This window comes from Gracilinanus agilis, chromosome 3 (genome assembly GCF_016433145.1).
Source record: "Gracilinanus agilis isolate LMUSP501 chromosome 3, AgileGrace, whole genome shotgun sequence".
In the NCBI taxonomy this organism is placed as follows: domain Eukaryota; kingdom Metazoa; phylum Chordata; class Mammalia; order Didelphimorphia; family Didelphidae; genus Gracilinanus; species Gracilinanus agilis.
In genome coordinates this window covers 164,966,009-164,989,639 of record NC_058132.1, presented here as the reverse complement: position 1 = coordinate 164,989,639, position 23,631 = coordinate 164,966,009, and the positions used below count along the sequence as shown (strand labels likewise).

Sequence of the window (23,631 nt, the reverse complement as noted above, 5' to 3'; positions counted from 1 at the left end):
GCTTTAAAATGATATACAGTGTACACACATTATCCGAGTTGAACCCTCAAAACACTTTTAAATTTAGGCAATGCATAGAGTTATTTCTAGTTTAAGGAAACTGAGGTTTAGCTGTTTTCGCTACAAAAACTTTGCCATCAGATTCAGAGCTCTTTTCCACACCATGTCCTCTCACAGTAAATGTTATGGTGTAAGGGGGTAGTTGTCAGACAGAAAGCAGAAATGAAGACAGAGATGAGAAAAGAGGTTAGCCCTCTGTGAAACTGTTGCTAAGCTTGCTTTTTTTTTTTTTTTGCACTTAGTAAGGGAGTAATAATTTCATTTTTCTTTTTTTAAAAAAATAAATTGTTATGGATATCTTTTTTTACATCACCAAAATATTTCCCAGTATCCCTCCCTCTGCCAAACTACCAAAATGTTATTCCATTTAACAAATAACATTTAAAAGGGAAAAAATGGGGGGAAATTAGCAACTGAGTAATACATTAAACAAATCTGCAAATATGTGCCATGCATCTCCCAGCTCTTCAAAGGAATTGGGGTGGTGGTGGTGGAGCCTTATTATATTACTTCTTTGAAGTGAGACTTGTTCTTTGTAATTCTGCAACATTCATTTTTAGTTCTTTTGTCGTTCTTTACATTTACAGTTTTGTAGTTATTGTGTATTTGGTTTTCTTAGGTCTGCTCGCTTCAATCTGCATAAAATTATGTAAATCTTTTCCTTCTTCTCTGTATTTGTCATATTTGTTGTTTCTTTCTGAGAGGGGACGGGAATAGGTATCTAATTCTTACTGTGGGCCAGGCACTGTACTAAGCACTTTACAAATAATATCTCATTTGATCTTTACAACACCCCTACTCTTGTGAAGTAGTTGCTATTATCACCATGTTACAGTTAAGGAAACTAAGACAGACTAAGGCATAGCTACTTGCCCAAAATCACATACCTTCTAAGTGTTTGAGGTTGAATTTAAACTCAGATCTACCTTACTTGAGACCCAGTGCTCTGTATCACCTCACTCCCTTCAGGAGCAAGGAAGAATATTCCATTAATTCATGTAATTTTTTTTTATATCCTTTTCCCTCATCAATGCTCATCTACATTGCTTTCAGTTTTTTCCTATCACAAAAAAATGCTGCTATAAATATTTTGGCCTGTGTAGGGACTTTATTCTTATCAATGATCTTTTGGGGGCAAGCTAGTGCTGGAATTTATAGGTCAAAGAGTATGGGCTTCTTAGTCCTTTTATTTGCATAATTCTAAATCACTTTCCAAAGTGTTTATATTGATTCCCTGCTCCCATCTATAGTGCACTTGTGTGCCTGCTTTCCTACAGCCTTTCCAACATTGACTCTTCCTGGCTATTGCCATCTGAATTTTTTTTTTTAAACCCTTGTACTTCGATGTATTGTCTCATAGGTGGAAGATTGGTAAGGGTGGGCAATGGGGGTCAAGTGACTTGCCCAGGGTCACACAGCTGGGAAGTGGCTGAGGCCAGGTTTGAACCTAGGACCTCCTGTCTCTAGGCCTGACTCTCACTCCACTGAGCTACCCAGCTGCCCCCTAGCCATCTGAATTTGCTAATTTTCTCTTGTTTGAAGTTAAGCCTCTGGGTGGTTTTGATGTGTATCTCTCTTATTAGTGATTCCCAGTATTCTGATGCTTAATAGTTTGCTGTTCTAATTGTTTGCTTAAATATTTGACTATTGATATGCTGGGAAATGGTGTTTGGGATTAGTTATAATCTGTTGCCTATATATCTCAGACACCAGACCATTATTGGATTTTCCTCCCCATTTGATTGCTTCCCTTCTTATCCTAGGTGCTTTAAATTTTGTGTAGAAGCTTTTCAGTATCATCAAATCAAAGTTGTCTATCTAGTTTATCTTTGGCAATTGATTATTTATCTTGGCTTCTGGCCTGTGTTTAGTTTAAAATGTTTGAACTACTGGCAGCTATAAAGGGTATTTGATTTGCTTCTCTTCTAAATTTTTAGAGTATTATCTTTGAATTTAAGGTCACTTATCCGTTTATAATTTATTTTGGAATATGGTTTAAGATATCGGTCTGTCTAATTTTTGCCAAATTGCTTTATAGGTTTTTTTCAGTAGTTTGTCTCAAATAGGAAATTTTTTTCCTAAATTAATTGTTTGTTTTTTGGTTAATTGAATTTCATCCTTTCTTCCTCTCCTTTGTCTATAGACTGTTCCTTTGTCTATTTTTAAGCCAATGCCAAATGTTTTTCATGATTTCTGCTTTGGAATATAACTCGAAGTCTGAAAGTGCTAGATCTCTTTTATCCCCACCTATTTTCATTATTTTCCTTTATATTGCATTTTCAGTCTTTCTTTTTTATTACTCCCAGGTAAATGGCTCTATCAGGTCATGGGCGGGTGGGTTGCCCTGAGAAGGGAAGGAAAACAGTTGATTTTGGAAGAGGGCCGGAAAGTTAAAGGGCAGGTCTGAGATCAAAAGGTACAAAGGTAAAGAGAAGATTGAGCCTAGCTATTTAGTGGCATGGCTTTTCTTGGGCAGGAAGAAGATCCAGAAGCCCTAGGGTAAATGGAAATTTGAATTCTCCAAGAAAATGTTCCATATCATGACTCTACCTTTCATTCCCACATACAAATGCAAGCAACCTGGCCAAGGGTACTTCTCTTCTTGGCCCCTCACTGGTCCAGGGGTTATTTGGGGGGGACGTACTCAACTAGAACCAGCTAGGTGGTACTGTGGATAGTTTTGGACTTGGGGAGTAGAGAAAAACTAAGTCTGAATTTTGCCTCAGACACTTACAAGTTGTATTATTATGGACTAGTTCCTTAACTTCTTACAGCCTCAGTATACTCTTCTGTAAAATGGGGGTGATAATAGTACCAACCTCACAGATTTGTGGTAAGGTAACATATGTAAAGTGCCTTACACACCTAGATATTTAAATAAATACTAGCTAGCTCTCTCATCTTTATTTTATTCTTTTGTTCATTCAACAAGTATTTATGGCATCCAATATGTGCCAAAACCAGGGGAGGAGGTGTTAAAAGAAATGCACATGACCACTGTCCCTGCTTTCAAAGTTACCTTCTAGTTGGGGAAGCAAAAGTTACATTTAAATAAAAGTTCTACAAAGGAGAATGTGGGTAAGTAGCAGCAGGATGATTCTGGCCATGCTGTAAGGGAATTCTGAGGAAGTTGAGGGCTTTACTCCTCTTTGCTGACTTCTGAGTCCATTTATTGAAGATTAGTTGAATTTTAGTAAATTGAGATTAAGATGTGATTGATTGGAGGGGAGTGAGATGCAGGAAGGTGAGCAGAAGGAGGAGCAAGCCTCAAAGCCCTGAGACTGAAAGGGCTGGTGTGTTCCCGGAAGGACAGGAAGTCCGGTTTCAGTGCCCTTTCTAGGGTTAATTTATAGAAGTATTAGAAGTAAAGCTTGAAAGAAAGATTGGTTGGAGTATAATTGTGGACTGTCCTCCTCTATGCTGGAGTCACTAGATCCAGTTAAGGTCAGAGTTAACATTCAAAAGCTTCTTTCCAAGAAACTTTCCCCAGTTATATTTTCCCTGGAGATGTGGAGATCCTCTGTATGCCAATAATGCTCCCCTGGAGCAGATAGACAGTTTCTGATCCTCCATGTTTTTGTTCCCTGAGTTAGGGAGCATCTAGTTTCTGCTGTGAGAGCCATAGTACCCAGATGGGGATTGGTGGCCCCTCAGGCATTGTCTGGGAGGAATAGAGGACCTGGGCATTCATCAATCCTGAGCCTCCCTGCCTGCCTGCCTGCCACACCAACATCTGGGGGTGAACTGGAGGATGCCTGGGAAGATCTGTGTGGCTGATATTTGTGTCTGCTTGATCTATGCCTTGACTAACTTCTGTAACCACAGGACTTAGGGTATGAAGGTTTGTTTAGACAGAAGATGACTGTGAGGGAGGAGGAGAGAGAGGGAGCATTTCACTGACTTGAGCGTTAAAGGGAAGAGGGAAAAAGCTCTGAGGGGCATAGCTAGAGACTGCAAATGCCTATTTTAACTCTGTTCTTAAGAAAAGTTCAAGACTGGGCGGTTGACATAAATGGATCTGTTTTCTGAAAGCTGGGGCGCTGAATCTCATTTCATATTACAGGAAGCAGATAAGGGCCATACTGGTTTCCTCTTTGATTTTTGTGGTCACAAGATCATAGATTCATAACTGGAAGGGGACTCTAGCTATCATCTGATCCAATTCCCTCATTTTACAAATGGGGAAACTGAGGCCCAGACAGGGTAAGTGACTTGTCTGAGGTCCTTTAACTCCAAATTTTCCAGGACACAGCATTACCTAGTTGATAATGCCTTGCTAGTGCTCCTTTAAAAAAGATTTCCTTCATCTAGGTGTTCCACAATCATGGGGTACTCTGAAGAGGAAGGAGAGAAGGACTTCTTTTGGCTAGATTTCCACGTGGAAATATGGAAAGGCTGATGGAGATAATTATGGCTCATAGACATGTCAGCACCCCTAGCAACCCCACTCTCGTGATCATTTCCATCAGCTGCCTTCTGGACTTCCTCTCTCCTCCCCCACCCCAGCTTCCTGTTTTCTATTCCACTGGCATAGAGATTCTTATACATCAATGACTGGGGCCTACAGCTAGTTGTGAAAGCAGTAGGGGGTGAGGGTTGACCACGTGGCATACTCCGACCTGTCAAACCTTGTTCTCCTGCCCCTTCCAAAAGCTATAATGGCCCTATAGGAAAAGGGGTCTTCCTTTGGGCATGCAAGTTGATGGTTCTCTCTGCTGTTGTGGGAGTGGAAGGGGTGGAGGGTGGAGGAGAATCCTGCTGGTAGGGGTATTGCTGAAGAGAGATCAGGAGTCCCAGGACCAGGGAGATTGGGGTGGGCCTGGGACATCAGGGGAGGTAGGTGAGAGCTGCTGTTACTTTCCTTTGGCATCTGTCATTTTGCCTTAGTAGGAGGTTCTTAATAAATGAGAATGAATGAATGAATGAATGAGCCCTCTTCAGGACAGATAATGATTTTAATCAAATTCAACAAACACTAAGTACTTACTATATGCAAGACATCATGTTAAGAACTGGGAATAAAAGGCAAAAATTAAACAAACAGTCCTCAAGGAGCTTTTTCCTAGGATAATGATGATGGTAATGAAAATAACAAAAGTGATGATGATAACTATACAATTCTATCATGCTTTGAGGTTGACAAAATATTTTCTTTAAAGCAATTTTGTGAGGTATATACCCATTTTTAGATGAGATCAGTGAGTCTGAGGCTATGACTTATATATGGCTATACTGGTTTCCTATAACTAGAAACTAGCCTTTAATGCTTTTCCTCCTCAAACTAGCTTGTATTTATTTTGAGGGTATTCTGTGTGTATGCGTGTGTGTACATGCTGTGTCCCCCATTAATCTTTTTTGAGGATTAGAGCTGTTTCTTTCTGTCATTGTATCTCCATTTCTTAAAACAGTGTCTGGCACACAGTAGGTGCTTAATAAATGTGGGTTGATTATTGATTGACTTGAGTTGAGAGCTTTTTCTATTACATCGTCAGAGGAGGGTCTGTGGACAGTATATAGGTTGGGATGTGAGAAAAGGCTCACATAGGTAGAAGTAAACTTCTAAAGAGCTTGGATTTACAAAATGTAAAATGAATAATTTTGATTATATTAAATTTAAAAGGTTTTGTACAAACATGACCAATGCAACCAAAATTAGAAGAGAAGCAACGAACTAGGAAAAAATTTTATAACAAAATTTTTATAACAAAATTTTATAACAAAATTTTTTAGACAAAGGTCTAAATTTCTCAAATATACAAAGAACTAAGTCAAATTTATAAGAAATCAAATCATCCCCCAATTGAAAAATGGTCAAGAGATATAAATAGGCAGTTTGCAGATGAAGAAACCAAATATCAATATCAATAATCATATTAAAAATGTTCTAAATCCCTCCTGATTAGAGAAATGCAGATCAAAAAAAACTCTGAGGTACCACCTTACACCTAGCAGAGTGGCCAATATGACAGGAAAGGGAAATAATAAATGTTGAAGAAAATGTGGCAAAGTTGCTGGTGGCATTGTGAATTGACCCAACCATTCTGGAGGGCAATCTGGAATTATGCCCAAAGGGCTTTAAAAGAATACATGCCCTTTGATCCAGCAATAAATACCACTACTGGGTTTATATCCCAAAGAGGTAAAAAACAAAACAAAACTGGGCAAGGACCTGTTTGTACAAAAATATTTATAGCTGCACTCTTTATGGTAGCAAAAAGTTGGAAACTAAGGGGATGTCCCTTGATTGGGGATGGCTGAACAAATTGTAGTATATGATGGTGATGGAATACTATTGTGCTATAAGGAATGATGAATTGATGGGCTTCTATAAGAACTGGAAAGACCTCCATGAACTGATGCACAGTGAAATAAGCAGAACCAGGAGAACATTATACACAGTGACTGTAACATTGTGGGACAATCAGATGTGGTTGACTTTGCTACTGAAAGTAATGCAACGATCCAGGACAATTCTGAGGAACTTATGAGAGGGAATGCTATCCACATCTAGAGAAAGAACTATGGGAGAAGAAATCCAGAAGGAAACATGTGATTTATCACTTGTTTATATGGGTATGTGATTTAGGGTTTTGGTTTTAAAGGATTGCTTTTTTACAAAAATGAATAATATGGAAATGGGTTGGAGTGATATATATATATACATATATATATATATATATATCCCATATATGTTCCCAGTGGAATTGCTTGTTAACTCCAGGAGAGAGGAAGGATGAGGGAAGGGAGAAAACATGAATCATATAACCATGGAAAAAATTAAAATACAATAAAATAAAGAGCTTGGATTTCCACAGAATTCTGGAGGGGATCATGAGAGTCATGTTATATTCCCTAGCCTTGAGACAGAGACATATCTCCATTATCCCAAAGAAGTGAAAATGTTTCTTATTTTAAAAAACCCTTCAGAAAGGAACTCTCCCATCTGTGAAATAAGAGAGTTGGACTGGAGAGCCTCTTAAGTCCTTTTTAACCCATATATAACCCTGTCATCTGAAGATTCTACAGGTTCTATGACTTTGTCTCTTTGTCACTTCTTATATCTGCCAACTGTCTATAAGTTCTCCCAGTTGTCTGAATTGAATCCTCACGCTGAAGCTTCAGCCAAAGTCCTTTCATTTTGGAAATGGAATGTAGTTGGTTATGTCTTTATGATGGTCCTTACTAGGCACAGACAGCTCATGATTCAGATTCCCTCCAGCTCAGCCTTTCCCTTCTTTAGTCAAAATAATTATCCTAGTTTTTCAAACTTTTCCTCATTGCTGGTACGATGGCTATGAGTGCAGGACTTGGAATTAGGAAGACAGAAATTCAGATCTTGCCTGAGACACTTACTAGTTACACGCCCTTGAGCAAATCACTTGACCTCTAGGCCTGCTTTGGTTTGCTCATCTATAAAATGGAAAAATAATAAATAAAACTCTGCATAAATTCTAGCTGTTACTATTGTTATTGTGATTATTTTTCTTGCTTTCCCCTGAACCTACCTAAGAGAATACTGGTTTTTCTTTTATTATAGTTTATAGGATTTTCCTGGGAAAGGATATGTTCAGGGTTAAAACCTGTGGTTGTCTCTAGTCTCGTTCTGTATGCCATAGGAATAGACCAGACACAAGATTCTTCCTGGGAAAAGAGAAAAGGTGACTGAGCATGGGCTGATTGTCCAAGAAAGGTCTCGTATCTTTTATCAGGGCTGCCTTTTCAGTCCTTGTCCGGCCGGGCCTTAGAAGAATCATTTTAAGAACGTAAGATTTTTGAATTGGAAGAGACTTTAGAGGTGATCTAGTCCAAAGCACTCATCTTCTTGATGAGGAAACTGAGGCCCAAGGCCATGCAGCTCCTAAGTCACAAAGCCTGGATTGAGACTCTGAATCCAATTTGCTTTCCACCTTATTGTCCTGGTGAGTTAAAGGCTGGACATTGAATTCTGCTCATCTTCCAGGGTTTGCTGTAGTCTGTGCTACCGTTTTTTGCCATCCCCAGAAGGTCCCTTTAGGAAGCTATCCTGGCTGCCTGGGGCTTACTTAGTAAGCAAAGCTTTATCAAAGTTCAGCCTTGTACCTCTTCTTTCTAGTTTTTAGAACTGCTGACTCCTGGAAAAGGTGCACCCAGGAACAGACCACACAGTTAATTTCCTCTCTGGCACTTGCCCAAGTCACCTGCAGCCATATTTACCCCTGCTGGGAATCCAGCCCCCACGGCTAGGGACTAGAGGAGTGGGCCTCCCGGGCGGCAGCTGGCCCCAGACTCTTTACTCTCCAGCAGGGTGGACGCTCCTGGCTGCCAGGTGGCTTGGGAGGACTACGGCAAGAATGTCCCTAGAAGAAGGAAGGAAGATTTGACTTGACATACCAGCTGAGCTGACTGGGTGACAGTAGTGGGTGGTTAAGGAAACCAGCATCAAGAGCCAACTTAGCTTGCCCAGGACCTGGGATGACTGGATCTGTTCTCCCCTCCCACTTCCTACCTCCCTAATCTCCTGGGATCAAGGTCTCCTCTCGGCTGTTCCTCCTAGATAAATTGCTCCCCTTCTCCTAACTCTGGAAAGATTTCTAGTGCAAAGTCTTAAGCGGAATAATAAAAATGATTTCATTTCTTGAGCTAGGAAGTTGGATTGGCAGCTTATAATTTGTAAACAACTGATTTAGCTCCATATCTGACTGGGTTATTCAATAACATTTAGCTTCAAGTTGGGGTGAGGGGAGGAGATAAGGTGTCAATTCCTGCTTACAAAGCCCTGTGGGTCATGGGTTTTACTTAGCCTACTAATGGTCTTGGCACTCTCAGGCCCCCAGCCCTCCCCTCGGGAAGAACTCAGTGGATGCTGGACAACCTTCCCACTTTTCTTGGCAGGCCTGTAGCAGACTGCTAACCCATGGTTGTCTGTATTTGGAATTCTTCTTTACTTTGACATTTTGGGGGAGCCAATACAGAAGCAAAACCCACGGATGCTTCCATTTGCTAGAGGGGCAGTTAGCTGTACTTCCTAGGAGTTGGACGGCCAGTTTAATAGCTAGTGTCCGTACTCTGACCCAGTTTTCATTCCTTATCTCCAGGCTGACCGAGACCTCTTTTCAGGCCCACCCTTTATCCTCCACATCTTAACCCCTCTCCCTTCACATGGCCTGGTTTTTAGAGCAGGAATGAAGGAATGAGAAGAACGTTCATGCATGATTAGGAGATCTGGTTTCTTAGCTTAGCTTTGCAATTTATTTGGTATGACCTACCCTGTTGCGAATCCCTAAGACTCACTGGATTTTAGTTTCCATATTCATAAATGGGGGAACTAAATGAGCTTATTTCCATGTTTCTTTCTAGCTTCCAGATTTCTAAATTCCTAGGAGAGCAATCATGATGTCAGACAAGGAATCTTAAGGATCAGAAAGGAATGTGAGAGACCCAGTTACAAAGCATGTGTAATCATGAGGCTTCAGGTCACATTGAAGCTTGTCTTGGATGTGAGGTTCTGAAGCGGGGGGGGGGGGGGAGTACAGGTGGGGGTCCTAGGATCTAGAGCTGGAAGGGACTTTGGAGATTATGCCCAGAAAAGTAAAGTGATTTACCTAAGATCTAGGGATATGCTGGTAAATGTTTAACAACCATCTCTCTTAGGGACAGAAATGTACATATAGTCTGCATTATTAACATTTTACCCAATATTTTCAAAATTTAAAGGATCAACAAAAATTAAAAAAAAAACCCTAATTGGTAGCTTTTGCTGTTTCAGAGGTGTAAATCATCACACTGAAATCTTAACAATTAGCTCTCTTCTGAGCTGACACCAGCATCCCCTGCTAAGGTTACATATAAGTAGCAGAGGCAGGATTTGAACCCTAATACTCTAGGATACCCTATGCTCCTTTAATCTTGTTATGGTGTTCTAAGGGAGGTCCTAACTCCTGAGTGGTCTGTACCACTTGGTTTTGACTATATCTCATGTTGTAGTAAACCCTACCAACAATAAACACTGGTATCAAGGTTTATGGCTGGCCCTATTGCTCCTGGTATGATGGAGATGGTGATGAATCAGTCAGTCAACACTGATTATAGACTTATTTGTCAAAAGTATGGATCTTGACATTCTCAGGAGAGAAGAGATAGAGCTCTCAATAACATTAGATATAGGAAACCTCTAGGTAACTGTCCTCGAATTCTGGCCTCCTAAGAGAAATTAATGTAGAAAAGAATGCTAAGGCTCCTTGGGCAGTGCCAAACGAAGGAGGTAGTCCTTCTGTCCTAAAGTCAGTGGACATCAATGTGTGTGGAATGAGGACACCAAGCTTCCCTGTGCTCTCTGCCTTTAGAGCCTCCTCAGATCACCCTATTTAGGACCAGGAGGGAAGAGGAAATCAAAGAGAGGGGAGAATGGAGGGCTGTAATGGAATCTGGATATGTAGGAGGGAGGGATGGTCGAAAATCTATACTGAGGTGGAAGAAAACCTGGTGACTGGGGTTATGGGAGGAGAATTTGGGAAGAGGAATCAGTATCTGGGATAAACTTCTCCTACAGTGTAGGAATAGAAGAAATCAAATGAAAGTCCAATCTGGCACTGTTTTGTTTTGCATCTAGCTAGTATACAATGTACGATTGCATAATATAATTGCTCTCCTTTGTATCTTTTGTCCCTATGTGGACTATAAACCCCATGAAAGCAGGAACTAGTCCTTATCCAAATTTTTGTCTTTCCTGATTCATGGTTATAGACATAGGAGGTATCTAATAAATGTTTCCTCACTGATGATAAAGACACTAAGACTTTGTTCTCCATTTTAACTCATTGAAGATATAATAAAGCTTATATTGGAGAAGTAATGGACCAGGAATATGGAGAGATCAAAGTTGAGTAAAGGCTCCTTCACTAGAAAGATTCAGGTGAATCCAGGTGAAATTCAGGATCAGCAGGGACAAACCTAGGAGAAAAAAAATATATAATTTGTCCTTTCTGAAGGACTCTTAGATAATGGGCTAGCTAGGCTCAATTCAGCTGACATAAGTCTGACATAAGTAATACAATGGAAAGAACATAGACCCTGGAGTCAGGACCTGGGTTCAAGTTCACCTCTGATACTTAATCTCACCTTAAGCAAGTCACTTAACATCTCTGGTGTCATAAGAACATATATTTAGAGCTGGTAGGGCCCATTGAGAGGCCATTGAGTCTAATTTCATTTTGCAGATGTGGGCCTCAGTTTCCTCATTTGTAAATTTAAGGTGCTAGACTAGATGTCTGCTGAAATCCCTTCTACATCTACTATGATGAGGCTAGGATAATATTAAGAAATAGTCCTATACTGATTTCCTTAACATTTCTTGAACAAGACTCTCCCCCTTCAGTTGTGAATTGATCCAACCATGGAACTATGCCCAAAGGGTTATGAAAGACTGTCTGCCCTTTGATCCAGCCATACCACTGTTGGGTTTGTACCCCAAAGAGATAATAAGGAAAAAGACTTGTACAAAAATATTTATAGCTGCACTCTTTGTGGTGGCAAAAAACTGGAAAACGAGGGAATGTCCTTCAACTGGGGAACGGCTGAACATATCTGTTGGTGATGGAATACTATTGTGCTCAAAGGGATAATGAACTGGAGGAATTCCATGTGAACTGGAGGAATTCCATGTGAACTGGAATGACCTCCAGGAATTGATGTAGAGCAAAAGGAACAGAACCAGGAGAACCTCATACACAGAGACTGATACACTGTGGCACAATTGAATGAAATGGACTTTTCTACTAGTAGTAATGCAATAATCTAGGACAATTCTGAGGGACTTATGAGAAAGAATGCTATCCACATCCAGAGAAAGAACTGCGGGAGCAGAAACACAGAAGAAAAAACAACTGCTTGATCACATGGACCGATGGGGATATGATTGGAGATGTAGACTCTAAAATGATCACCCTAGTGCAAATATCAATAATATGGAAATAGGTCCTGATGAATGACACATGTAAAACCCAGTGGAATTGTGTGTTGGCTACGGGAGGGGGAGAGAAAGAACATGAATAATGTAACCATGGAAAATTTTTCTTAATTAATCAATTAAATAAAAATTTAAAAAAAAAAAAAGACTCTCCACCTTCTAATTCCAGACAGTTTCATTGACTGTGTTCTATGTACTGAATGCTCTTCCTCCTTTCTGCCTCCTGGCTTCCTTCTAGCCCCAGGTAAAATCTCAGCTTCTACTGAAAGCCTTTCTTGATGCCCTTCAATTGCAGTGCTTTCCCTCTGTCGATTTATTTCCAATGATCTTGTACATAGCTCGTTTGGACATAACCGTTTGCATGTTGTCTCCCCCATTAGACTGTGACCTCCTTAAGAGCAGGGACCATTCTTTACTATCTTTATAACTCTAATGCTTAGCACATGGTGTTTGGCACACTGGAGGCGCTTAAGAAATGTTTATTGACTGAATGATTATGTATTAATGTAGTACTATATCCCATAGCTACATAATATAATTATGTATTTTTTTCTTTTTTTGAGACTAGGTCTCTTTATTTCACCCAGATGCAAGTGCAGTGGCTCCTCACAGCCCAGTCCCACTGCCATTTGTCATGGAAGTTTCCACTTTCTCCATTTCCAACCTGGGCTGGTTTGCCCCTCCTTAAGCAAGCCTAATGGTTCCTCTCCCAACTTCTGCTCTTGTGGGCTTGCCATTTTGGTGTCAGACAGTACAGACACCCAATGGGCTTCAGCCTACTGTGCAGCTCAGAATTCCCAAAGTGATCCGCCAGCCTTCGTCTTCTCTAGGAGCAAAGATTATAGGCATGTATCATCGTGCCCAGCTATTTTAACTTTTAAAACTATGTTCACATCCAATATCATCTCTCATCTGATTCTTACATGATCATCTCTAACACTGGGAGGTGATGAGGCTCATCTAAATTCTTACAGCTTGTTAGCAGAAAACAAATCTCTCTTTAAGGTCTTTTAACCCTCTTCATATGTCTGTCCCATTGGACTGCATTTTCCCTTTCCCAAGTGGCCCTCCAAGGAGACAAGCCAGGTACCCCAGCTGGACTCCCCTTTCCTTGGGGGAGACCAGCTTAGACTTTGGAGCAAAGTGAATAGGAGGCAGTATGAGGCCTTCCGTTGGAATTCTAGAATGGGGGCCTGATTGCCATTCTGGTACCAGACCAGGTGCCATTTGGTGGGGATCCAGAGCATATCGTCATCAGTTCAATTAGCAAGCATACATTTGGGGCCCTACCTACGGGTTTGCAAGATACTTCATCCGTCTCTTCACTTTGCCTTTCCCACCTTACCTTCTCTGGTTTCCTTTAAGTTTCAGCTAAAATGCCCTTTTCTGAAGGAAGCCTTTCCTAGTCCTTACTGTTAGTTTCCTTCTGATGTCATGTCCTATTTATCTTGCATGTATTTTGTTCTAACAGTTGTTTACATGTTGTCACCTCACCATTAGAATGTTAGCTCCTTGAGGACAAGGACTGTTTTTCCTTCTTCTTTGTATTCACAGAACTTAAGGTACTCCTTGGTACATAGTAGGCACTTAATAAATGGTTTTTGTTTGACTCCTTTTTTATGTTTTCTTACATAAGCCCAATATCTTTGTTCACTTTTATGTCAAAATAAAAGCCCTTCTAACAAATGAGTATGGTCAAGCAAGACGAATTTATATATTGATATGATTTAATATGTACGCCCCATTCTATATTTCTAGTTATCACTTTTCTACAAGGAAATGAAAAGCATGCTTCATCTTCAGCCTTCTAGAGTTGTGATTAATCATTGTATAAATCAGAATACTTAATTTTTTTTTCAAACCCTTACCTTCCATCTTAGAATCAATACTGTGTATTGGTTCCAAGGCAGAAGAATGGTAAGGGCTAAACAATGAGGGTCAAGTGACTTCCCAGGGTCATATCGCTAAGAAGTGTCTGAGCCAGTTCTGAACCTAGGACCTCCTGTCTCTAGGCCTGGCTCTCAATGCATTGAGCCACCCAGCTGCCCCCAATACTTGAATTTTTCCAAGTTATTTTCCTTTACATTATTTTAATTGTATAAATCATTCTCCTGGTTCTACTTACTTCTGTCTACTTCAATTCATAGAAGTCTTCCCATGGTCCTCTGAGTTTCCCAATCATCATTACTTTTAACATTGTAATATTCCATTATATTCATAGAACCTAATTTGTTCAGCCATTCTCCCATTCGATGGCACATACTTTGTTTTCAGATCTTTGCTACAACAAAAAGGACTGTTATAAATATTTGTGTACCTGTGGTTCCTTTCCTTGTATCTTTCCTCTCTTTGGTGGTAATAGTGATTAGTAGGGGTATTGCTAGTTCAAAGAGTATGCATAATTTCAGTGCCTTATATTTTAGAAAAGAAACATCAAAGAAACTTATTGCAAAGATTATTTTCCCCAATTAACCTGTTTCCCTTCTAATTTTAGTTGTATGGAATTTGTCTAGGTTTCATTTTTTGGAAGCCATCAATAAACTGAAGAGTGTCCAGAGTAGGGCAGCTAGGATGGTCAAAGGCCTTGAACCTATGTTTTTTGAGAATCACTTAAAAGAATTTGGGATTTAGTTAGGAGAAGAGACAACTCAGGAGGAATATGATAAATGTCTAGTATTTGAAGTATGTGGGAAAGGAACTAGAAATTCAGTCAACCTGCATTTATATGTTGGGCACTTTGTTCTCTGCATACAAAGAATCAACAAAAAGAGTCTCAGCCCCCAAGGAAAGTATATCATAATGGAGATAGGATGGGAAAGGACAACATATAAATGACAAGATACATAAAAGATATGTACTGTGCTGTTAGAAGGTAATCTCAGAAAGAAAGGCATTAGTAGTTCAGGGAACCAGGAAAGGCCTTCTGTAGATGCTAGGATTGGAAAGAAAGCTGAGAAATTTAAGAAACTGGCTCGATCCAGTTTTCGGCTGTTCAAGATCAAACCTGAATCTGCCCAGAATCAGTAGAAGCACATACATCTAGATGACTGTTACTGTCATAAAATGAAACCGCACAAAATTATTGTTTGTTCTAAGTAATTCACAACATTCTTACATAAGGGGAGAAAGTTGTGGGTAACTGCGAAGGTGATGGTTCCATAGAAAGAGGGAAGTTAGGAGGAAAGGCAGGGTTTTTTTTTTTTGTGGGAGAAGGAAGATAAAAGGCTCAGTTTTGAACCCACTAAATCTGAGGTACCATACATACATACATATATGTGTGTGTGTGTGTGATGTATAAAGTCCTATAGAGTTTACCAAATGCTTTCTTCACAACAACCCTGTGAAATGGGGAGCTGAAGAAACTGAGATTCAAACAGGGATACCTTGTCCATGGTCACACAGCTACTGAGTGCTGGGAGCAAGATTCAAAGCCAAATCATTCCTGATTCTAAGATAGAAGATTTCTTCATCATATCATAATTTCCTCCCTGTCAGATTTTTTTAAACCCTTCACTTCTATATGAAAATCAATACTAAGTATCAATTCCAAGGGAGAACAGTCAGGGCTAAGTAATTGGAGTTAAGTGACTTGCCCAGGGTCTCCTAGATAGAAAGTATCTGAGACCACACTCAAACCCAGGACCTCCCTTCCAGGTCTGGCTCTATCCACTGCTCCCCTTCTTAGATTCTTAGGGCAACTGTGGTCATGACCTTTGCTCTCCTTGACCCCCCTTCTCCTAGTTTGGGTTCTTTAGGACTCAGATCTGTGCCCAACTCTCCCTTCTCATTGTATACTCATTGCATATGCTGGGCTCTCTCCTGGGAGAAAGGGATGCCAAGGGGCTGGCCATCCTGAGCATAAAAGGGAATTCTTGCCCTGGTGGGGCTTATAAAAGTGGAGAAAAGAAAGATGCAAGTTTAGCCTTCTGAGAAATACCAGATGAATGAATGAACAATAAATGCGATTGAAAATTCAGAAAAGGAAAGTCTTACTGTGGGCAAACTTCAAGCTTCATGGATAAGGTGGGATTTGAGCTAGGTGTCCTGAAGCAGGGGTAGGATGATAACAAAGGGGTGATCAGAGGGCAGAGGTCTCAGAGACACTGGGCACAGGCTTCCCTGGGAGACAAAGAGCAGAGAGTTCACTTGAGGGAGGGGAAATGGGTGTTTTGTACAAGATTAGGAGAAGATAAGGCTGGAGAGGTAAGTAGGAGTCAGATTTGGAGGACTTTGCATACTAGGCTAAGGATCTTGGACTTCATCCTATGGCAGTAATAATAATTATCGTTATTATTATGGTGATGTTAACATCCCTAATATTATGGTAATTGCATTAATGTTTACAAAGTACTTTCCTTTTAAGTTCAAGGTAGATGAGGAAACTGAGGTGGGGAGAGGTTAAGTGATTTACATGGTTGATTACCCTGTGAAGAGGCAGGTCTGCCAGAAAATTGGGAGGGGGTAAGACTAGAGCCTGGAACACCAGCTAGGAGGCTATTTTAAGAAATTAGCTCAGATTAGCGAATAGCAAGTGCTGAAGAAATACTTTGTCTGACTATGTAGTATAAGCTTGAAATAATGAAGGCCTGACACCACAGACAGTAATAAGGGCTTCTTTGAGATGCCTTGTTCCTTCTTCGGAGTTGGGGGTTCACTACTGCTGATAAGATAGGGGGAATGGAGTCCTGTTTTGATGCAGGGGTATTTTCTATGGCAGGAGTAAAATCTATGGGGCTCTCTTCTGGTTTTTTTATAATCATAGAAGGGACTCCAAAGGGACATCTCTCTCCTCCCATACTTTACCCATTTCAGAAAAGGCTTTTTATAAAAGCTTGTTACTATTTCTTTTCCCCTTCTGCTTATCGTTCTTGTCCTTAAGAATGTTCCTTCTCTTGGGGACATTGCTCCTTTTGGGAGGCAGACCATCCATCATAAGGTGGAAGCTCTTTCTCTGCCACTTCTCTGCCTTCCTGTTGTTCCAGCCCTGTTAGGGAAGTAGATAATGACTCAGAAACAGGGAGCCGAATTCCACTCCCCAAGATCATAGGAGGGATTTGGGGCAAGAGGGTGATGTGGAAACTTTGAACAGATTTCTTTCCATCCCCAGCTGGTGCACCTGATTAAGAGAATATAGGGCTCTGTCGTGTACCATGAGCCACAGATGGAAAGAGGAAAAGTCTTTGAAGGCAAGGCAAGTCAGAATTATGTAGGACCCTGGCACTTTTCTGTGCTTTACCCATTCTAGGACTCTCTTCCCTCTCTGAACCTTGGTTTCTGGAGAACTCTGCATGAACAGAGGAGAAGAGTAAGGAGACAACATAGTACAGTAGGAAAAGTGTTGAATTTTTGAGGACCTGAGTTCAAATCCCACCTCTACCTCTGTGTGACACCAATGTGACTTTGGACAAGTTACTTAAATAATTGATTAGGTTAAACAAGTTAACCTCTCAGGTTCCTTCCAGCTATAGATTCATAATCCCAAAAAGTGACTTTGATTCAGATAAAGGGCTAGTTTGGGCACATAGTTAGGCACAAGAAACCTGCCCTAGAAAATAGTCCCAACCAAAGGGTATAAGGGGGAAAAGTTATGGAGTATAGTACTGGAGAAAATAGTCTATAGAATTCATTCTGTCTCCATGCCTCTTGAGGGAAGTCTTCCTTTGATGATCTGGGAGCCTTTCTCTTTTTTCCTCAGGACTAGGCTATGAAATAATCCCACATCTGCTTTTCTAAGCTGCTTTTATAAAGGCAAACCCAGGTTATTTCCTCTATTAAACAAAGAAAAGAGACAGTGGAAAGGATCTAGCATAAGGGAGGGGCAGGAAGGGTTCTTGATCCATGGTGATAACTTTGGGTCAGCCCTACTGAGAGGTATTATATAATTGGGGGATGGAGTAGCAGTTGGTCTCTTTGGGGGCCCTATTGGCTATTATCCTTCCCCTCCCCCGCTTAACTCTTGAAAAAAATTTTCCCCAATTACATGTAAAAAAATTTTTTTAACGTTAGTTTTTAAAAAATTGAGTTCCAAATTCTCTTTCTCCCTTCCCTCTTCTCTCAGGGAGAAGGCAAGGAATTTCATATAGGTTATATAGGTTATAAATGTGCAATTATGCAAAACATATTTCCTTACTAGTCATGTTGTAAAAGATAACATAGACCAAAAAAAAAGGTAAAAAAACAGTACACTTTGATCTTTATTTAGACTCCATCCATTCTTTCTCTGGAGGTGGATAGCATTTTTTTTTATCATAAGTCCTTTGGAATTGTCTTAGATCTTTGTACTGCTGAAGTACCTGCTATTCATAGTTGATCATGGTACAAAATTGCTGTTACTTCATACAATGTTCACCTGGTTCTGCTTACTTTGCCTCAGTTCATGTAAGTTTTTCCAGGTTTTTCTGAAATCATCCTGCTCATCGTTTCTTACAACACAATAGTACTCCATTACAATCATAAACCACAACTTGTTCATCCATTCCCCAATTGATTAGCACCTCCTAAATTTTCAATTCTTTGCTACCACATAAAGAGCTGCTATAAATATGTTTGTTCAGATAAGCCCTTTTCCTTTTTCTTTGATTTCTTTGGGACACAAGCCTAGTTGTGATATTGCTAGGTCAAAGGGTATACAGTTTTATAGCCCCTTGGGAATAGTTCCAAATTGTTCTCCAGAATGGTTAGATCAGTTCACAACTCCATCAACAGTGAATTAGTATCCCTATTTTTCCACATTGCCTCTAGCATTTATCCTTTTCCTTTTTTGTCATTTTATCAAATCTGATAAGTGTGGGGTGGTACCTCAGAGTTATTTTAATTTGTATTTCTCTCATCAATAGTGATTTAGAGAATGTTTTCAAAAAAATAACTATAGATTGCTTTAATTTCTTCATCTTAAAATTGCCTCTTCTTATCCTTTCACTATCAATTAAGGAATGACTCAGATACTTAAAAATATTGGCTTTTGTCAGAGAAACTTGCTATAAACATTTTCTTCCAATTTTCTGCTTTCATTCTAATCTTGTCTACATTGTTTTTGTTTGTTTAAAAGCTTAAATTGACTGCAATCAAAATTATCCATTTTATATCCTGTAATGCTCTCTATCTCTTGTTTGGTCATAGATTCTTCCCTTATTTATAGAATTGACCCGTAAGCTATTCCATGCTTCCTTAATTTGCTTAAGATAGTACCCTTTAGGTCTAAATAATGTACCCATTTGGACCTTGTCTTGGTATATACTTGGTATATATATATTTCTACAAGTGTGCCAATAGCACCACATGGTGTAACTGGGCTCCATTTGGTAAGAGCCAGACCCTTTCTTGCCACTCTTCTTACCCCACTCTCTACTCTGAATATTTCCCCAAAGTCTGCCTTGAGTAAGAGGAGTGGATGGGGATGGGGATGACTAATGAAAAACTGGCCACTTGGGAAGAGAAAGAGCTTGGGATTTAGCCCTTTGTCCTTTACCTATCCAATGCACTTATCAAGTAACAGAAGTTATCCTATTTATATTGGTCTATACCTAGTTTCTGCCAAACTGCTTTCCATGTTTCCCAGTGGTTCTTGCCCCAAAAGCTGGCAGCTTTGAGGTTATCAGATACAACCATATAAACATTACGATAGTTTGTTACCTTCTGTGTATCATATACTCAATCTATTCCAGTGATCTACCACTCGATTTCTTAGCCAGTACCAGATGGTTTTGATGATTATCACTTTGTAAAACAGTTGAAGTCTGGTATGGCTGGCTCATCTCCCCGCCCAACTCTTGAGTCCCCCCTCTCTAGAAGTAATAATGGACATTCGGGCTCCCCTCTTGCCTTTTTGGAGTTCCAGCTCAATATTCCCAGATGTTTTGATTTGCTTCTGTGAATTTCTAGACTAAGTTGCTCTTTACCCCCAACAACATTATGTTGGGGAACCACATGACAAACTGCAGAAGGTGATTAAGGAATGGAATTGTGTGTGAGGGTCTTGATTCCTGGTCCTGTGGATCCTGGTGGGTCAGTGTGGCCAGTAGCTGTTGCTTTCTGTTGACTAAGATGACTGTCCTGCTCTGTTACAGGTACCGGGGCCTCATTCTGGTCCTTACTTTTCTCATTTACACCTGTTACCACATGTCTAGGAAGCCAATCAGCATTGTCAAGGTGAGGCTGGGGAAAAGCCCGGGAATGACTGGAATGACTTGAGAGAAGAAACATCCTGTGCTGGGAATATCCCCAGCTAGCAGGCTATGCTCCCCAAAGCCTGAAAGACAGGTTCTTATACATTCTCAGGTATCTGGCAGATGTTTTCTTCTCTTGGGAAGGGAAGTAACACCCCCCCCCCCAACTTCCCCCTAGGTCCTTTTCTCCACAGCTCCCCTTGCCTCACTTTTCATGTGCACATACCTTGCATGAGAGGTGGAGGCACAAGAGACCAGGAAACCTCATGTGGAAAGGGGAGCAGGGAGGAGCTGTATGTTTTGAGTGGGAGTTAGGATTGAGAATCGAACCAGGTGGGGATTAGGCTCTGAGATGAAGGAGGCTCCGTATTCTGTTGCTGATGGACCTCCTTCTGGGTGGGAATGATTCTCAAGCTAATCCTTTGCTTCTCCAGAGTCAGCTGCATCGAAACTGTTCAGAGCTAGAAAATCCCAACAACAACACCAACAGCACCACATGGTGTAACTGGGCTCCATTTGGTAAGAGCCAGGTCCTGTCTTGCCACTCTTCTTTTTCCACTCTCTGCTCTTAATACTTCCCCAAAGTCTGCCATGAGTAAGAAGAGTGGTTGGGGATGGGGATGACTAATGAAAAACTGGCCACTTGAGAAGAGAAAGAGCTTGGGATTTAGCCCTTTGTCCTTTACCTATCCAATTTGCTTATCACATAAGGGAAGCTATTACAGTTATCTGTGTTTATATCTTATCCCTCTAATAAACTGTGATTGTCAAGAGGACAGGAATGTGTCTTAGCTTTGTGTCTTTCCCAGCACCTAGCTGTGTCCTGTATGTAGTACACATCGTTCAAGTCACCAGTGATTGCTCATTATATCTTATTATCTATCTCAATCTTCTTTTGACCTTGCTGCCGCATGATTCTGCTGATTAACTTCTGCTACTGGTTTTTCCCTGGGTAATGATACTCCCTTTTTTCTTGGTTCTCTTCCCATCTGTCTGACTACTTCTTGGTCTTCTTTGCTGAATCATCATCCACAATATGCTCCCTAGCTGTGAGTGTTCTGGGCCCCCTTCTCGTTTCTTACAATATTCTGCCTTGGTGACCTCACCAGCTCAAATAGATTTAATTACCATCACTATGCTCATGACTCCAAAACCTCTATCTAGGCCTTGTCTCTCTTCTGATCTCTGGTCTTGCATCAGTGACTGCCTATTGGACATTTCTAACTGGATGACCTGGGGCTATCTCAAATTCAAATTGTTGCAAACAGATTTCCATCTCTTTCTTTTAAACCCACCACTATTTCTGTCAGTCCCTCATCTTCCAAATTTTCATCTGTAACTCTTCATTTTCATTCCTACTTAGCCACTCATTAACCAGATCTTTGATCACCTTCTCCTTGCTCACAAAGCAGCTCCGATTGTTAAGACCTTCATCACCTTTTCCCCAAACTACCTCAGGTGTCTCTTAGTTGGTGCCACAGCTTCAAGACTTGGCTCTGCACCATCTATCCCTACAATTGCCAAACTTGTTTTCCTAAAGGGCAGATTTGACCATGACACTTCCTTATTTAATAAAGTCCAGTGATTCCCTATTTGCTCCAGGATCAAATCTAAATCCCTCTGTTTGGCATTGAAAGCCCTTCACAACCCTGTCCTGACCTACCTTTGCAGCTTTATTATGTATTTTTTATTCTGTGAACAGTTCAGTGCTGCTAAAAGTGGCTTTCTAGAGATTCTTCATTCAAGGTACTTCATCTCCCTCCTCTGCCTGTGACTGAAGTGCTTAACCTCATTCACTGTCATCTCTCAGAATCACTAATTTCCTTCCAGACTCAGCTCACGTACTACTTTCTCCATAAGTCTTTTTCTGACCCTCCGCCCCACTCAATCCTAGAGTTTTCCTTCCAAAATCACCTTGTATCCATTTGGTGTTTGTATGTATTTGGAGTGTGTGTGTGTGTGTGTTTTTGTGTTTGTATATATTGTCTCTCTGGATAGAATTTAATTTCCTTGAGGGCAGGGATTTAAGTCTTTGCCTATATATAGGCACATATGCTTAATAAATGTTTGATTAATAAATGTATTGTGTGGTGGCTGAAAGAGTTAGGAGGAGCTGCCCATCCTGTGGCAACTCGATTGGGCAGACATTCATTTTTCTTATTTGTTTTCAGATCAGGACAACTACAAGGAACTGCTGGGAGGTGTGGATGATGCTTTTTTGGTTGCCTATGCTGTTGGCATGTTCATCAGGTATTAAGGGAGAGACTGAGCCATCCTTAGCATAAAATGTATCAGGACAATTTTCCTTGATTTTAAGATCTTACTCTTAACAATTATGATGCATTTATTTTAAGTGTTTGCTCCAAAGATGGGAAAGGAGGTGGTATGGCTAAAGTTGAGACCAAAATACATGCATATCAAACCTTAACAATACCCACTGATAAAATTACCCAGACCAAGGGCTCTTCCTGATTTTGCCTTTCTGGTTGCCTTTTTATGACTCGTTTTTTTCCAATAATTTTTAATCTCTAGACAAAAAGATAGAGTTGCCCCTAGTTCACCACAGGCTGTTCCCTTTGTGACTTTTCCTTTCTTTTGTCCTTGATTAATTATTTTTTCATTTGGATATAAATGTTCAGGGGAGACCTTTTGTTATAATCTAGACCTCTAGATTCCTTAGGAAGCCTATCCTAATGGTGGGTGGAGTTGGGTAAAAGACCAGATATGAGTTCTGGCTTGGTGGCAGGACTGGGCTGTGATTGGAATTTCTTATGAGATTGCATGATTAATTTTCTCCAGTGGGATTTTTGGGGAGAGACTTCCCCTCCGATATTACCTGTTTGCTGGCATGCTGCTGAGTGGAATTTTTACTTCACTCTTTGGCCTGGGTTATTACTGGAACATCCATCAACTATGGTACTACGTGCTTATCCAGGTACGGGTTTCCTTCCCTTTCCCAGATCTTTTTCCTGTTGTAAGTCTTCCTCCATCCCTGTCTCCATTCCCCCAAGTCCAACTTGTTTTCTCTGCTCCTTGATTGCTAATTGGAAGGATATAGGAACAGAAGGGCATTTGATTTTCTTATTTTGTTTGTTTTTAGCTCTGTGGAGGATAACTATAAGGTCATTTAAGTAGTATGGATAGAACTTCATTCCCAAGTTTTTGTTTCCCTCCATGCTTTTCAACTCTAGAACCTTGGTGTTAACTTGTGCTCATCATACATGTTCCCTTAACTCTTCTCTTCCTGTAGATCTTAAATGGGCTGGTACAGACCACAGGCTGGCCATCGGTGGTGACCTGTGTTGGTAACTGGTTTGGGAAGGGAAAGTGAGTATGCGCATGGGGGAAGAGGGAAGGAGGGAAGAGGAAATGGGAATTGTCTTAATGGAGGAGGGTTTTTAGAAGAGAGAGAGAGAGAGAGAGAGAGAGAGAGAGAGAGAGAGAGAGAGAGAGAGAGAGAGA

The 23,631-nt window shown here is 40.5% G+C and overlaps 1 protein-coding gene across 1 annotated transcript in view; it reads left to right on the top strand.

Annotated features, from left to right (window-relative positions):
* Window positions 1-23,631, top strand: part of SLC37A2 (solute carrier family 37 member 2) — a 33,725-nt gene that overhangs the window by 2,884 nt on the left and 7,210 nt on the right. The window contains exons 2-6 of the mRNA XM_044666186.1: window positions 20,071-20,152; window positions 20,604-20,688; window positions 22,341-22,419; window positions 22,969-23,104; window positions 23,420-23,496. Coding sequence (XP_044522121.1) covers window positions 20,071-20,152; window positions 20,604-20,688; window positions 22,341-22,419; window positions 22,969-23,104; window positions 23,420-23,496 — 459 coding nt within the window. The remainder of the gene's footprint in view (window positions 1-20,070; window positions 20,153-20,603; window positions 20,689-22,340; window positions 22,420-22,968; window positions 23,105-23,419; window positions 23,497-23,631) is intronic.